Genomic DNA, 16,914 nt, shown 5'->3' on the forward strand with positions numbered 1-16,914 from the left:
ACCATGATAGGGAATGGCAAAATTGATGATCTTTCGAGCTTTTCCGTTATTGCATTGCACATAGAGAATTTGGGCCTACGCAGTCTCTGCTTTCTGATAATAGTATTCACCTCAAGGTTTTGTGGGAATAGGAAACTTGATTTTAGACTTTCGTGTCGAACGACAACAAATGGGTTCTGCAATGTGTAACCCATTTACTTTATCAAAGTAAAAACATGGATTACAAATGAGAGAGGGAGAGATTTGTAGTATGTAGATCCAACCGAAGAAGCTAGGGTTTAAGCGTTTCAGCTTTAAGGTGCTTTAAGAATTGCAAAAAAACCAGATCGCTCAGTCAGGGGTAGAGCCAGGATTTTGTCCAGGGGCAGGGACGGAGCCATGAATTTGCCTCCAAAACTAGAAAATTTTGTATATATTACAAAGATTTTCATTCTATAACAATAAATTGAAGATCACAAAGATTTTTAAATCAGTAGCAGTTAATGACAACAAAATATCAAAGCACCGGTATTAGATAATTCCCCTCCATCGTTTCCTCATGCAACTTACTTTGAGCATTGATTAAAAATTTGAGCTTTGCTAGGAAAATCCAGCCAAAGGATCAGAGTGACGGATTTGGAAATAGCCACAAAAGGGTAGCACAGAGAAAAGGTAACTATGGAGGAGAACAACTATTACTTCTGTATTCTTGCTATTTTGAAAAGATTTTTTGTCCATGAATTTAAGCTTGATTTGGCTTCCAAAGCAGTCATTCATAGCAAATCAACAACCAGAAGCAACAGAGAGGGCAAAGTAGAGACTTCTCTTGCAAAAAAATCATTTATTCTGTAAAGGGACTGAATGATCCTAACCCTCTATATAGATTGGAGGGTTAGAATCAACATATGGAAATAATTTTTGGGCAAAACCTATCTATCTAGGGTGTGGCCCATCTAATGGAAAGTTTTGATCATCCTATGGTTCGGGCCATACCTTACTTTTAATAAAGTGAGAAGTGTGATCATCAAAATACAATAGTGCTGATAGCATTTCCCTTCTTTTTACACGTCGCATTTGTGTTATCTCATGATTTTCTACAAGATTAAGTGCAGGGCGATGCCAAAAATTTTGCACAAAGGGGGCAAAAATTATAGTAATTTTTTATCTATCTTAAAATTAAGATGGAAAAAATTTCTATCTAAAAGTTTGCACAAGAGGGCAAAAATTATAGTAAATTTTGCACAAAGAAGGGAGATAAATATGGTAACATTAAAATTTTAAACTTATTTCCTATCTTAGGGATGATTGGAAAGGGGGGCATATTTTTTTAAAAAGGGGTAAGTATAAAAAAAATATTAAAAAATAAAGGTATATATATATTTTTTCCAAAAAATAAGGGGGGCAATTGTCCCCCTTTCCTTACAAGTGGCATCGCCCCTGATTAAGTGCATAAATTATAGCCTCAATCTCACTTAAATGTCACATTGTGGGACCTAAAATTGGCTTATAGCTGACAACAATTGTTTGCCTTCTCACGTAAATGTCCAATTGTCGGACCTAAAATTGGCTTATAGCTGACAATAATTGTTTGCCTTCTCGCGTGAATGTCACATGCTTAAGATAAGATAAGATAAGAAATGAACGCCCTCAGTTCTCCCTACCTACTACCTCCCCTCTCTCCCTCAAACATGAACGGTTAGTGGGCTTTGTTTATATTTTTTAGCAAGGTAGGCCCCACTCATGTTTTTCTAAATGAACCGTACGGGCTAGGATGATCCAAACCGTCCATTTGATAGGTTGTGCCCCAAAATCATTTCCATAACTTATAACAATCCCCTTTATATATTAGAAACACAAAGTAGGATTTTGCCCAGTAATATTTGGAAGCTATAGCGGCTAAAACTTGATAGGAGATGGGTAGTAGCATTCCAGAGGTAGAATTGAGCTCAGGCAGCCGAACCATGCCTCTCTTAGGCATGGGCACTGCAGCTTTTCCCTTTGCTGCTTCGGAAGCCATGAAATCGGCCATACTCTATGCCATCGAGCTTGGCAACAGGCACTTCGACACAGCGGCCATCTATCAATCAGAGCAGACATTGGGCGAAACCATAGTTGAAGCCTTGCGACTTGGGTTCATAAAATCACGAGAAGAGCTATTCATCACCTCCAAGCTATGGTGCACCGACGCCCACCCCAATCTTGTCCTCCATGCACTCCACAACACTCTCAAGTAACAACCTAAATCAATTTTGACAATTTATCACTTTGATTCTTCTTACAAGAGTTTTTTCAAAATAAAAGTGTTTTTGAAAAGGTTTTAAAAGAAAAGTGTATTTGGTTTGTAAAGTGGGTTGCAGTAAAAAGATATTTGGGAGAATAGTCCCACATTGGAAACCAAAGAAGTTGGGGACGGGTATATAAAGCTTTACCTCCCTCCCTCTTTCTTGGTTTGTTGCATAATGGGTTTCAGCCATGGGTGGGCCTGGGTTTCAGCTATAGGTGGACCTACGGGACGGTGCAACGCACACGTCGGCGGTAGGGCACTAGTGGCGCAAGTCGCGAGGAGCGCTTAAAATTTTTCCAAATTGGATCTAGACCGTTGGATCAAGATCGGTCCGAACCAAGGGTGATCTGTGGGATGATCAATGGTTGGTCAGTCGGGCCGTAGGATCAGCCATGTGGTCGATCGGTCAGCCAGATGTGTTCCAACAGCTAGTGTTGGAAAGGGCGTGATCTCAAGCGTCGGAACGCGGGTAACGATTAGTAGATGATCGGGTGCGATGTGGATCGTAGGATCGCGTCTCGTTGCGTCCCAACGATCAGAAGTCGATCCGGTGCAATTCGCACTGTGGATTGACGATCTGGCAGTTACAAGGGAGGACATAGGTTTTACACAAACTAACAGTCACTCTAGGATCAATCTAGGCCGTAGAAACGTGAATTGGTGCGATCTAACAGTTAAATAAGTAGCACATCATGATCAAGTGCCACCAAAGGGTGCAATTCAATGTGAAAAACCACCAAGATGTCTATAAATGGACAAGAAAATCACCATTTCATGTACAATCCGAAAATAAAGTTTGGGACTTTGGATTTGAGAAATTCCAAAGCATCTGTTACTCTCTTAAAGCTTTTCTGAATTCGTTTGTACCCATTTTGAAGTTTTCTCTGTAGTGTTCTCGTTTTTACCCGTTTTGAAGCTTTCTCTCTAGTGTTCTGTCATCCCAGAAACAAAGACACTACTACATTACATACTTGTCAAATCCAAAGAGTGATTTGGGGTTTGTTTCTGTGTGGTGCAAAATGTCTACAAACATTTGGTAAAGAATTCACCAGGCTTCATTGTATCTTGGGGCTGTGTGAATTCATGGCTCCCCTTACACACAATTGATGGGGGCAAATATAGTCTTAAGGAAAGCGACAACGCGCCTTGATGCATCTCAGTTTTCATCTTCAATTATCTCCGCCATCAACATTTCTCTAGGGGAATGATATTTTCCACTCTGAATAACCCCCCCCCCCCCCCCCCCCCCCCCCCGCGGCCGCCCTTTAATGTCATTCATTAAGTCTTAAAGGCAAAGAAAAATGTGAAGGGGGCTGAATTTATCGTCAAGCAGTGAACCATTCTCACAGAAACATATAAAGGGGGGGATTTTATCCGTTTAGGGGGGGAGGGGGGATTATCATGAGAGAGAGAGAGAGAGAGAGAGAGAGAGAGAGAGAGTGAGAGAATTATAAGATTTAAATTAATAATAGTTAAATTATGAAGAAAAATAATGAAGATCGTGGATGGATGTCGATGTTAACATAATAATAGATAAAAATAATGAAGTATTATGATTCTTTTATATATGCAACCAAGAGAGAAGACATGAGTGTTGTCTTTGTGTGTATTTTGTAGCAAGAAAGAAAGAGAAGAGAGAAAAGTTTGGGGAAGAGAACTCTTTTGCTTTGTTTTTTCGTCTCATTTTGTATAAGAGGAGGACCAATACAAAACTAGAGACAAATAGTTTTTTATTTGTAAAAGATGAGGGGAAGAGAATGATAGGTTGGAGATTGCCACAATCAGAGGAAAACTGGGATTTCTTTCCTGAGCCAAAACTGGGAATTCTTTCTTTTTTTTTTTTGGGGGGGGGGGGGGGGGGGGGGGGGTTTGCTTTCACTTAGCTAAACTTTGCATATTGGGAGCATTTTTAAAAAGGTGAGTGATATTTACGCCCCTTTCGGTCACTAGGGACACCCAGAGCTAGTGTATCAATGACTCAAGGGAGGCTAATGCAAGGAAGCAGGATTCTTCCCTGGGAGCCTTCGATTCCCGCTCTGGTAACCTTGAGCAGGATTCTTCCCTCGGAGCCTTCGATTCCCGCTTTCGATTCCCGTTTCGATTCCCTCTCTGGTAACCTTGGGCTAATGTACTTGACATGAGAAAATCCAGTGGATTTGATTGCCACTTACACAGGCGCTGGGTGTCCCTGGTGATCAAAAGGGGCGTAAATATCACTTCCCTTTAAAAATCCAAGAATTTGAGTTTTTGAAAATGAGTGCATACTAGTAGTTTTATAATTTTTAAAAGAGAGACATTTTAAAAACTAGCTTCTAAACAAATACTCATCAATGGTGCAGGAAACTTCAGTTGGAGTACCTTGATCTCTATCTCATTCATTTTCCAGTGAGCTTGAAGCCAGGGGAACCTAAACAGCCCTTTAACAGGGAGGATCTTCTTCCCATGGATTTCAAGTGTGTTTGGGAAGCCATGGAAGAGTGTCAAAGACTTGGGCTCACAAAGTCAATTGGAGTCAGCAACTTCTCTTGCAAGAAGATAGCAGATTTACTCTCTACGACAAAGATCCCTCCTGCCGTCAACCAAGTGATTCATTTTCTTTTTTCTTATTTCTTTATTATTATTATTATTATTATTTTGAGACCAATGTGTTTCAGCTAAGGAGCCCTACTCAGCATCGAAGCAATCAAAATTTTTTTGTACAGATAATGACTCTGAATTTTTTTATTTTTTTTTGGGAGGTGGAAATGCACCCACTTTGGCAACAGAAGAAGTTGAGAGAGTTTTGCTGGGCGAAGGGTATCCATGTGAGTGCATATTCTCCGCTAGGAGCAAATGGAACTATGTGGGGGAATAGCCAAGTTATGGATTGTGAGGTTCTAAAAGAGATTGCCAAGGCTAGAGGAAAAACTGTGGCTCAGGTACTCTTTCCATGCTCTTTGCATTCTATCTTCTACTTTTTCTTTATTTGAAATGGTATCAGCACTCTCTTTTTCTGATAATGGGACTTCTCACTTTGTTGAACACTTTTCTTATATGTTTAGGAGATTGTAATAGCCTTCTACTTTTTCTTTATTTGAAATAGTATCAGCACTCTCTTTTTCTGATAATGGGACTTCTTCTCACTTTGTTGAACACTTTTCTTATATGTTTAGGAGATTGTAATAGCATTTCGCAACTAATTAGTAAAGTATTAAGTGAAATTATATGGGGTGCGCACAAGCATGCAAGTAATGAGGGTACCTTTTGTCGCTTTTGATAGGGAGATGATATTTTCACCCCCCGCATTACGTGCACACCCCCCTTATAACCTGATTTGACGTGAAAAGTGCAACTTTATGTCAAATCACGTTATAAGGGGGGTGTGCAAGTACAGCAGGGGGGTGAAAATATCATCATTTGATTTTTTATTCAAGTGTCACCTTGGTTACGAGAAAGTGTGAAAGCTTGATCCAGACCACCCAAATGACACTAGAATGATCTGGACCCTTCATTTGATAGTCCCTATAGTTGATGACATGACCAGAAAATCAAACATATGTTAGGAATCATTACTGTCCTATCTATCCATGGTTTACAAAATGGGTGAATAGGAAATACATGAGAAATGTTTGACATTAAGCTCTATTATTGTTTTTTTTTTTTTTGCTACGAAAAAGTAGTAAATGGATTATCCTTTCAAAATGTATAAAAATGACATTTAAAGTCGAGTTCGCAAGAATCTTCTCATATTAATAGCTTCTTGTAGTATCATTTAACTAATTCTTAGGATAATGCACAGGTTTCTTTGAGATGGGTGTACGAGCAAGGGGTGAGTCTGTTGGTGAAGAGCTTTAACAAGGAGAGGATAAAGGAAAACCTCCATTTCCTTGATTGGAGTCTAAGCGAAGAAGAATCATACCGTATCAGTTTGATTCAACAGCGTAAAGGGTTTCCTGCGTTGGACTTTGTCTCACTTGATGGGCCCTTCAAATCCCCTGAGGAATTTTGGGATGGTGAGATATGATAGAAGAGGAACATTGTATCTCCGCAGTATGTATATAGTAATATAATCCAGATATTATTATATTACACCATCACAAACCAATCATATTTAGGTCGGTGTATTTCTCTTTCCTGTTCTGTATTCCTCTTATGTGGGTGTATTTCTCTTTCCTGTTTTCTGTATTCCTCTTATGTGGTTGTATTTCTCTTTCCTATTTTCGTTTATCCTTGATCTGTTTGTATTAGGACCAACTTGGTCTCCCTCTTTTTCTTCTTTTAAAAAATTCTAAGCAATCTAGGAAAAAAATGATATATGCCTTTCTTGCCATTGGAAATACCAGAAATACCTATTTAAATGTACCAGAGAAAAAAAATTCAAGTATTTGTTGCATTAATGAACGAAGGTGAATCGTAGTAGTTGAAAATGTAAACAAGATGGTGGTCAAAGTTAAGGGCATGTTTGGCTACCATGAGTTTTTTTTCCCCTGAGTATTAGCTTGATTTTCCTCGGCTTTCCATTTTTCCTTGAACAAAAAACTCCAGCAAAATATGATTGATTTTTTTTCCTTTGTTATTTTAGCCACTTCTCACCCTCTACCCATTCGTGTCCTCTAAAGGCTCTCCTCCTAATCCTCTCTCACAACTGGAGAAACTAATTTATCATGAAAAAATTCATTGTTACCAAACATGACCTAAAGAATTATCAATTGCAGGGAATCCAGTTCCCGACGAACATCAGTTTTCCATAGAAATAAACTTTTCTGGCTAAGAAATAACAATGAAGAACCTTCTAATCGTTCTGAAGATGAGAGAAGAATTATAAAGAAATACATTGAAGGCCTCTTTGATGGACTCATTTCAGCTTAAAACATAAGAACAAATTGTTTAAGAAGGGACAAGCGAAAGATAAGGGATAGTTGTCCATAAGGGGCATAGCCCCACACTAAGGATCGAGTGAGAATTGCGCGAATTCTTCCCCAGTACTGTCAGCTCTAAATAAATCCCCTCTTGAATCTTCACCAAGGAACACTTTGACATCTCTCAATGCAGTACCACCCCCGATATCTGTATCCATCCATCAAAGCCCACTACTAAAATTAGAAGCATAGTTCCAGTCAATCACTGATCTACAATGATCATCTGCTCCTCCGACACTTTCCTATCAAGATTGGCAAGGAATGATTTAATCAGAGTTATCTTTCCACCTAAGGATAAATTGCCCTTCTTGTAAGGGTTAAATCCTCTCTCCACTCTTCACTGATCAAATCTCAGTGGCTTTTGAGAGGCCTAATGATGCACAATGAGAGTACAAAATATGAGAATGGTTTTAAATTTCTCCGAAAAGACTGAAATGTTTCCGTTTCCATCCCAGCCAAAATGAAATTTTAATAAATTCTTTCCATATCATTATTTTCTTCGAGATTTCGGTTGACTTTCTGAAATTCGACCGAAATTGCAACGACAAAAAACTGGAAAGATGTTATGATTTACATCGTATAAAACTATTTTCTTCTCAAAACTATAAGAAAATCCTGCCCAATAGTTGAAAAAGCATTTCTAATAAATGAAACACATTTGTTTATTGTAACACTATGTGGCATTCATATAGGGTTGAGGTGATGAGGAGAGACCGGTTATTGTACTTTCTTATAGTTGATTATATTATACTTCTTTATTGACTTTACTGTTAGTAGACATGTGTGACAACACATTTCACATGGTGTTCGATGTTATTAAGCCATTTTGTTTGTCTTTCTTGCTTATGTGATGGTTTCTTAGCATGTATTTGTGCTTATTCTAGCATTTCAAAGTTTCATCTTAAAATTTCATCATTTGCATGAGTTTCTATTCATTTCCGTGATTTTACAAGATTTCTACCAAAATTTTCACTGAAACCAAAATATTTCCCGCAATATATCCTTTCCATGCGTAAGAGGTCCTTACGTATGTTATTGGATTCATTAGAGAATCAGTCATTCGGAATTTGTCAGCTTACGCCATCAAGGACCGGCCTCTCATCACATTAGCAAAAGGCACTACTGGGCAGCGTCCATGGATTTTTATCATCAACTTGGTGAATATATGACCTTTCTCCTCCCTCAAGTGTATACCCACCATCATTAATTCAGAAAAAATAATCCTCCATCGGGAAATAGCCTTATAAGTTATAACAACATATGACAGCGTGAAGGGAAATAAAGGTTGTTCCCATACTTCTGGCTACAATAAACCCCTCAAAAATTATTAAATAATACTATCAAATATCATATGGTAGAATTCCAATACACATGGGAAAATGCTTGGCAATCCAAACCTCTTCATAACCAAACTGGGATTCTAATGTCTTTAGTCCCCGTATCAATCCAACCAATCTCAATCCCTATAAGGAGAGGCTAGAAATGTTGTAGCGAAATTTGGGTAAGCGGATCCGAATTAGAGAGCTACTTCGAAATTTACTGAAACTGATTAACCTGTACAACAACAAAGCAGAGAAAACAGTGACGTATTGTGGTAGGAATGGACGACTGCCCATAGTGGCTGTCCGATCGGGCTGTTCCCCTTTTGCCAGCAGCTCCCTTCGGATAATGTAAAGCTTGAAGATAAGTTAATTTTGTACTCTATTAATTTCTCCGTCCCTCTAGTCAGGTGGGCGCCGGCCAGTCTTTTGGCCAGATCCCTCTAAAAACCGTACATTAGCAAGGTTGTGCCACAAGTCCACTCACTTCCTTGGATAGCTGAAGCCCGACATTGAGTTCACCATGTCCCGATCCGTCCCAAAATGTTGTAGTGAAATAATTCTTTGCCATATTCGAATAGACGAAATAATAAGGTGTCTGCGAGCTAGGTGGCGCTGTCCTTGATGTTTGATCCAACGACAGCCTCTTACAAATTAAGTCAACTGTTATTGGATGAAATATAAAGGACGGCACCGTGATTAGGGGTAATGGGGTTACGTGTTGACGCTGAGTTTTAAACCCTTCTAATCTGAACGACATGTTTAATCGTGTGGTAGTTGTTGGGCGACTAACTAATTTAACTTGCATCACAACGTTGGTGAAACGACCTCCCATGATTTAGATAAGCCTACCTAAGTGTAGGCACCACATTAAAGCTCTTCTAAATTCTAATATACTTTTTTAACTAGGAAAATTAATGCTAAAATGATGGGTTGTTACACTCCTTCCTAAAATGGGATTTGCTAGCGTCCATCGCAGAAGGCTTTTCGCGGCTAGTCTGTCAGACCAGCCTGTTGTCTTCATTCACGAGGTGGCTGGTCTGACGTGCGATAGACCGGCCGCGAAAAAGCCTTTCGCGATGGACGCTAGCAATTCCCTCCTAAAATACACTTATTATCAAATTTGTATCTACAAGTTGTCCAAATGCTATTGAGAACACCATTACCGGATGGCCCTGAGCCATGATTCATCAAGAATTATTTAAGATTCTGCCAAGAAAATTTTATATATCATAGATTTTCAGTCTAGTGTTTTATTTTTAAAGGAGACTGTGACCATTTGGGCTACCTCGAGATGCATGTTCTACAAGATCAACAGTCTAAATTGTCTCGATCGTACGTAAATGACTAAATGTCCCGTAGTGGAAGCTAAAATTGGCTTTTAGCTAACAATAATTGTTTGTTTACTCGTTCTCTCTTGCGTACACGAAACCCTAAAGATCACGATGCCATCACATCATGGTCTCGGCCCAATCCAAACTGAATATCTCCTGCGTAAGAAAAAGGGATAGCAAATGTCAATAATCTGACTTTTTTTGGGATAATCCAAAGGCAGAACTGCGGCGCCCAATAAGTGTCGTTTACTATAGAACATAACCTGCCTAACATCTAAATTTTTTAAAAAGCAATTTTTATAAGTTTGATTTGCTAGCGTCCATCCCAAAGCATTTTACGGATGGTCAGTTGCACGTGAGAGCAGCCACATCATGAATGAAGACAGAATCTGTTGCTGCTCTCATTTGCAACAGACCATCCGCGAAATGCCTTCTGCAGTGGACTCTAGCAAATCCCTTTTTATAAAGATAACAATTTATTAAAACAACAAGAAGAATCATATAACAATTTATAAAAACAATAAGAAGAATCATACACGCGGAGATCTTTGGTATTTTTTTGACAAACTAAATAGTGTGGGAATGACTACTGCAAACGGTAGTTGTTGTACCAACCCAATTCATATATATATTATAGAAACCTGGTGGGATTTTGGTGAGTAACATTTGGAAGCTATAGTGGCTAATACTTGATAGGATATGGGAAGTAGCATTCCAGAGGTGGAATTGAGCTCAGGCAAACGAACCATGCCTCTCTTAGGCATGGGCACTGCAACTTATCCCTTTGTTGCATCAGAAGCCAAGAAATCGGCCATACTCTATGCCATCGAGCTTGGATACAGGCATTTCGACGCAGCTTCCGTCTATCAATCGGAGCAGCCCTTGGGCGAAGTCATAGTTGAAGCCCTGCGACTTGGGTACATAAAATTGCGAGAAGAGCTATTCATCACCTCCAAGCTATGGTGCACCGACGCCGACCACCATCTTGTCCTCCATGCACTCCAAAACACTCTCAAGTAATTAACAACCCAAATCAATTTCACTACTTATTACTTTGATTCTTCTTTATGTATATGTGTGTGCACGTGTTTATATATGATGATGATGATGAGGGCATGGTTTCTGAGCTCTAGCTCAAGTTGAGCTGGAGCTTAGAATACACCATCTCCCATAGTAGTTTTACTCATCCAACTCATTAATTTTATGCTACCTCACATAGATAGGGTGTTCCTAATAAACCAGATTCATACCATAATCCTAACCATCCGATCTATAGGACCATAATTTCTAGCCATTCATTCTTAACCTCCACAAATCATAACCCATAACCCTAATCCTAACCCTAACCCTAACCCTAAGCATAACCTATAAAATAAATGGGTTGGATGACTCAACCAACTATGGGAGGTGGTGTTTGTGAGTAGACCAGGCAAACGGGCGGGCCAGGTTGGGTTTGACCCGGCCCGCACGGGTCCGGGTCAAACGGGCCGGGTCAAAAATGACTCGAAAAATTTTACGAGTCACTATGCTTGGACCCGCAGGTCACCCGGATTTTTGACATATTTTTTAAGATTTTTTTTGTTTGTATTTGCTAGCCACCTTCACCAACCATTTATGTTCGCTGTTTGAGAGATTTGTCTTATTGTCGACGTGGTGCAAACTGCAAAGATTGGCAAAAGTACGATTTGTGAAAAGGTGGCTAGCTATAAATAATAATCATGCGGTACTAAGTTTTAAATGAGAAATTACAGAAAAATGGTAGCAAAGTAGAAAAATTAATAAAAAAGAACCGAAAGAATGTACTAAGATATGACAATTATTGAAAAAACTACAAATAAAAACCAAAACTTATGACAATTATGGAAAAAAAAGAAGTCAAAAGGTGCCAAAATAAAACCTTTTGCACTTCTCTACGGGCACCCGCGGGTCCACCCGGCCCGGCCCAACTCAGTTTTGACGAGCCGGGTGGACCCGAGGGCAATTTCAAACGGGTCAATGATTGGTGACCCGAACCCGTAATTTACGGGCGGGCAGGGTGGACCCGCGAGTCCGGGTACTTTTTGCTAGGTCTATTTGTGAGCTCTATAGCTCAGGCTGAGCTCGAGCTCAAATATATATATATATATATATATATATATAGTTTTGTTTGTGAGCTAAAGCTCACAAACACCATCTCCCATAGTTGGTTGACTCATCCAACCCATTAGTTTTATATGTTACAGTTAGGATTATGGTTATGGTTAGGATTATGGGTCATGGTTATGGTTATGATTTGTGTAGGTTTAAAATGGATGGCTAGAAATTATGGTCATATAGATTAAATGGTTTCTTAGGAACCTCCTATCTATGTGAGGTCATATAAAATGAATGGATTGGATGAGTCAAACAACTATAGGAGATGGGGTATTGTAAGCTCTAGCGCAGGGCTGAGCTCTAGCTCACGAATCATGCCCCCATATGTGTGTGCGCGCGTGTGTGTGTGTGTGTGTGTATATATATATATATATATATATATATATATATATATATATATATATATATATATAGAGAGAGAGAGAGAGAGAGAGAGAGAGGGAAAAAAATAGAGTTCCGGTGGGTAACCTCATATAAGCTTATATGAGGTGGCGCTCACAAAATATAAGGCGCCCACTTTGTTTGGATGATCCAAACCATTCATTTGCAAGGCCTTATCATAGATAGGGTGTGTACCAAAAATCAGCTCCATTGGATCATCCTAACCCTTCCAAAAGTGGAGGCAAAATTGGGCAGATTTGTGGATAAAAAGTGTCTATCCATTTTGCCCTCCACTTTTGGATGGGTTAGGATGATCCAATGGAGCTGATTTTTTGTACACACCCTATCTATGATGGGGCCTTTCAAATGAATGCTTTGGATCATCGTAACGATGTGAGCTCCTTATGTTTTGTGAGCGCCACCTCATATAAGTTATATGAGGTTAACATCAGGAACCCTTTTCTCATATATCTATATTATATACTATATATCAGAAGAGAAAATGAGAGAATTATTTGAATTTCTCCCAAAATTATATGAGAATTACATGTCACTTTTTTCACCTTTTTTAAAAAAGGCACTCATTCAACCCACATATTTTCAATCCTACCCCCTCCTTTATGCTTTTTAACAAAGGCACCCATTAAAGCCACATAATTTCAATCCTACCCATTTTTGGAATTATTTGAAAAGCAAATCATGATTTGCTACCCCACCTTCTCCAAAGGCTACATCTCGCCCATCCTTTGCAATTGTATGTGTTCAAAGATTTGTCTTATTAGACGAGGTGAAAAACTTTACTGAAATACTATTTTTTGAAAGGCGGCTAGTAATAATAAGTACTGGAAGAAGCTAGCAATAATAATCATTAAGTATAGTTTTGGAGGGAAATTACAGACAACAGGTACCTGTATATGACAATTACGGAAAAAACTACAAAGAAGATGTATCAAAATATGATAATTGCGAAAAAAATACTTTCCTCATAACTTTTTGAGGATATTACAAATTCCGCACACCTTTAAAAAATTTACGAATTCCGGGCACCTTAAGAGGAGCAACATATTATGGAAACCTCTAAAGATTGGAGGGCTAGGGTCAACCTATGGAAATGATTTTACGGGCACAACATATTGATGTTGTGTTCCATCACATGGACAGTTTGGATCAACCTATAATGTGGTATGTTTTTTACTAGTGTGTGTGTGTGTGTGTGTGTGTGTGAGAGAGAGAGAGAGAGAGAGAGAGAGAGAAAAGGGTTCCTGAGGTGGCGCTAGCTCTACCTTATATGAGGTGGCGCTAGCGCTACCTTATATGAGGTGGTGCTCACAAAACGTAGGGACCCACTTTGTTTGGATGATCCAAAGCATTCATTTGATAGGCCCTCACATAGATAGGGTGCCCACAAAAAATCAACTTCATAGGATCATCCTAACCCTTCCATTTATGGATGTTTAAATGGATGGGTATAAACCTCCATAAATCTAAACCTCCACAAATGGAAGGGTTAGGATGATCTTATGGACGTGATTTTTTGTGGGCACCCTATCTATGTGAGGGCCTATCAAATGAATCCTTTGGATCATCCAAACAAAGTGGGCCCCCTATGTTTTGTGAGCGCCACCTCATATAAGGTAGCGCTAGCGCCACCTCAGGAACTGTTTACTTATATATATATATATATATATATATATATATATATATATATATATATATATATATATATATATATATATATATAGAGAGAGAGAGAGAGAGAGAGAGAGAGAGAACAAAAATATAATTATAAGATTTAAATAAATTAATAATAGTTAAATTATGAAATAAAATAATGAAAATAATGGATGGATATAGATACTAACGTTATAAGAGATAAAAATAATGAAGTATTATGATAAGTGTTTAAAAACGTGGATGCGACGCGGAATGCCGCCAAGAAAAATCCTTGTCGACTCGGTGCGGTTTTTCAATCTAGAACCCGACCCGACCCATGTCATTTTCGGGTCAGGTTGATGCGGATCCGGTAAAACCCAACCCAAGTTCCACCCGTAGTTTGCTTTCTCCTTTTGTAAAAAGAAAGAAGGTAGAGATGTCGAGTAACCAATAGGTAAACTTTGCATATTGGGAGCATTTTTGAAAATCCAAGATTGTGAGTTTTTGAAAATGAGTGCATCCTAATAGTGTTATAATTTTTTAAAAGACATACATTTTAAAAAGTAGCTTATAAAAAAATACTCATCAATGGTGCAGGAAACTTCAGTTGGAGTACCTTGATCTCTATCTCATTCATTTTCCAGTGAGCTTGAACCCAGGGGAACCTAAAGTGCCCTTTAACAAGGAGGATCTTCTTCCCATGGATTTAAAGTCTGTTTGGGAAGCCATGGAAGAGTGTCAAAGACTTGGGCTCACAAAGTCAATTGGAGTCAGCAACTTCTCTTGCAAGAAGATAACGGATTTACTCTCCACGGCAAAGATCCCTCCCGCCGTTAACCAAGTGAGTCAGTTTCCTGCATGCATATCAAAATTTTCTTGTCTGGATAATGACTGAGATTTTCTTTTTTGGAAGGTGGAAATGCACCCACTTTGGCAGCAGAAGAAGTTGAGGGAGTTTTGTGTGGCGAAGGGTATCCATGTGAGTGCCTATTCTCCGCTAGGAGGGAATGGAACTCCGTGGGGGAGTAGCCAAGTTATGGATTGTGAGGTTCTAAAAGAGATTGCCAATGCAAGAGGAAAGACTGTGGCTCAGGTGCTATTTTCATGCTCTTTGCATTCCATCTTCTAGCTTTTCTTTATTCGAAATGATATCAGGACTCTCTTTTTCTGATAATGGGACTTCTCGCTTTATTAAACACTTTTCTGATGGGTTTAGGAGATTGTAATAGCCTTTGACAACAAATTAGGAAAGTGTGCATGCGTTACATCAAAAGTGTCGCTCTTGATATTTGATTCAAGTGGCACCTTTATTACGAGAATAGTGTGAAATCTTGATCCAGACTACCCAAATGACAGTAGAATGATCTCGATCCTTCATTTGATAGCCCGTCTTGTACATGACACGATGAGAAAATCAAACATCCGTTAGGAGATCATAAAAGTGCAATTTTTTCGCTACAAAGAAGTTGTCTTTCCTTAAGGGGCAGTTTGGATATGCTGATTTTAGAATCCATGTTTTTAGTTTGAAAACCATGTAAAATAGAGTTCATGATTTAAGTTGTTGTATGCTGTCCTCACAGCCCGGAAAGAAGGGCGAGAAGTCAGAAAACAACAGCTGGTCCGCTTCTTCTTCTTCTCGTCTCTCATCTGCAATTTTGAAGAAATCCCGGATTCTAAAATCTGCATATCCAAACGGCCCCTAAAAGTGTGATTTTTTTCCCAACCAAAAAGTTGTAAATGGAGAACCAAACACATGCCTTTCAAAATGTATTTTGAAAACAATTACGTTTAAAGTGGAGTTCGCAAGAAGCTTCTCATATTAAGAGCTTCTTGTAGTATCATTTAACTAGTTCTTATGATAATGCACAGGTTTCTTTGAGATGGGTGTACGAGCAAGGGGTGAGTCTGTTGGTGAAGAGCTTTAACAACGAGAGGATAAAGGAAAACCTCCATTTCCTTGATTGGAGTCTAAGCGAAGAAGAATCATACCGTATCAGTTTGATTCAGCAGTGTAAAGGGTTTCCTGCGTTGGAATTTGTCTCACTTGATGGGCCCTTCAAATCCCCCGAGGAATTTTGGGATGGTGAGATATGATAGAAGAGGAACATTTTATCTCCGCAGTATATATATAGTAAAATAATTCCGATGTTATTTTATCTCGGCAGTATATATATATAGTAAAATAAATGTACCAGAAATAATTCAAGTATTTGTTGCATTCTGGTTTATAAACAGGCTCAATATACTATGATAGTCTTACGGTGGACATTCAACTACTTACTTGAAAAAAAAAGCTATTGTAGGGAATTCAATTCCTGACAAACATCAGTTTTCCAATGTCATTCAAAGTCTTTCCATCTTCATGGAAAACTCTAGTTGTGGCAATAAACTTTTCTGGTTAAGAAATAAGAATGAAGAACCTTCTAATCAAGCTTATTGTTGAAGCTGAGAGAAGAATTAAAAAGAAAGTGTTGAAGTACACTCATCTCATCTTAAAACATGAGACATAAGCACTAAGTGTTTAAGAATGGAAAAGCGAATGATACAGGGTAGTTGTCCCTAAGGAGCATATCCCCACGCTAAGGATCATAAATTCCCTTTCGAATCTTCAGCAAGGAACACTCGACATTTCTCCATGCAGTACCACCCTATAATATCTGTATCCATCCAGCAAAGTCCAAAACTAAAATTAGAAGCATATTCACTGATCTACAAAGATGAGAACTATCCTTCATCTCCTCAGCCACTTTTTGGCGAGAACTGATTTAATCAGTCATCTTTCTACCCAAGGATAAATTACTCTTCTTCTAAAGGGTAAGTTCCATTACTCTTCTTCTAAAGGGTAAATTCCATTACTTTTTCAACGACAGAATCCCAGAGGCTTCTGAGAGGCCTACTAATGCATAATGAGAGCCCTAAATATGAGTTTGTAA

General features: G+C 38.8%; 2 protein-coding genes across 2 annotated transcripts; both read left to right on the forward strand.

Moving 5' to 3' along the window:
* Positions 1-1,821: 1,821 nt before the first annotated feature.
* LOC143892985 (non-functional NADPH-dependent codeinone reductase 2-like) lies at positions 1,822-6,427 on the forward strand. Its single transcript, XM_077397907.1, has 4 exons — positions 1,822-2,209; positions 4,603-4,846; positions 5,002-5,181; positions 6,042-6,427. The coding sequence occupies exons 1-4, from the start codon at positions 1,893-1,895 to the stop codon at positions 6,264-6,266; spliced, it is 966 nt and encodes a 321-aa protein (XP_077254022.1). The 5' UTR covers positions 1,822-1,892; the 3' UTR covers positions 6,267-6,427.
* Positions 6,428-10,440: 4,013 nt separating this feature from the next.
* LOC143892986 ((1S)-1,7-diacetoxy-luvungin A aldo-keto reductase-like) lies at positions 10,441-16,247 on the forward strand. The gene is made up of 4 exons (XM_077397908.1): positions 10,441-10,830; positions 14,579-14,822; positions 14,895-15,074; positions 15,851-16,247. The coding sequence occupies exons 1-4, from the start codon at positions 10,514-10,516 to the stop codon at positions 16,073-16,075; spliced, it is 966 nt and encodes a 321-aa protein (XP_077254023.1). The 5' UTR covers positions 10,441-10,513; the 3' UTR covers positions 16,076-16,247.
* The last annotated feature ends 667 nt before the right edge of the window (positions 16,248-16,914 follow it).

This window comes from Tasmannia lanceolata, unplaced genomic scaffold (assembly GCF_043159265.1).
Source record: "Tasmannia lanceolata isolate RefF3 unplaced genomic scaffold, GAP_Taslan_0.1 ptg000015l, whole genome shotgun sequence".
NCBI lineage: Eukaryota > Viridiplantae > Streptophyta > Magnoliopsida > Canellales > Winteraceae > Tasmannia > Tasmannia lanceolata.

What these genes read in the sequence shown, in the direction of transcription:
- LOC143892985 (XM_077397907.1), top strand. Translation starts at nt 1,893, where the DNA reads ATGGGTAGTAGCATTCCAGAGGTAGAATTGAGCTCAGGCAGCCGAACC. An exon ending in GCACTCCACAACACTCTCAA is followed by an intron (nt 2,210 to 4,602) that starts GTAACAACCTAA and finishes TCAATGGTGCAG; the next exon opens with GAAACTTCAGTTGGAGTACC. An exon ending in GAGGAAAAACTGTGGCTCAG is followed by an intron (nt 5,182 to 6,041) that starts GTACTCTTTCCA and finishes GATAATGCACAG; the next exon opens with GTTTCTTTGAGATGGGTGTA.
- LOC143892986 (XM_077397908.1), top strand. Translation starts at nt 10,514, where the DNA reads ATGGGAAGTAGCATTCCAGAGGTGGAATTGAGCTCAGGCAAACGAACC. An exon ending in TCCCTCCCGCCGTTAACCAA is followed by an intron (nt 14,823 to 14,894) that starts GTGAGTCAGTTT and finishes CTTTTTTGGAAG; the next exon opens with GTGGAAATGCACCCACTTTG. An exon ending in GAGGAAAGACTGTGGCTCAG is followed by an intron (nt 15,075 to 15,850) that starts GTGCTATTTTCA and finishes GATAATGCACAG; the next exon opens with GTTTCTTTGAGATGGGTGTA.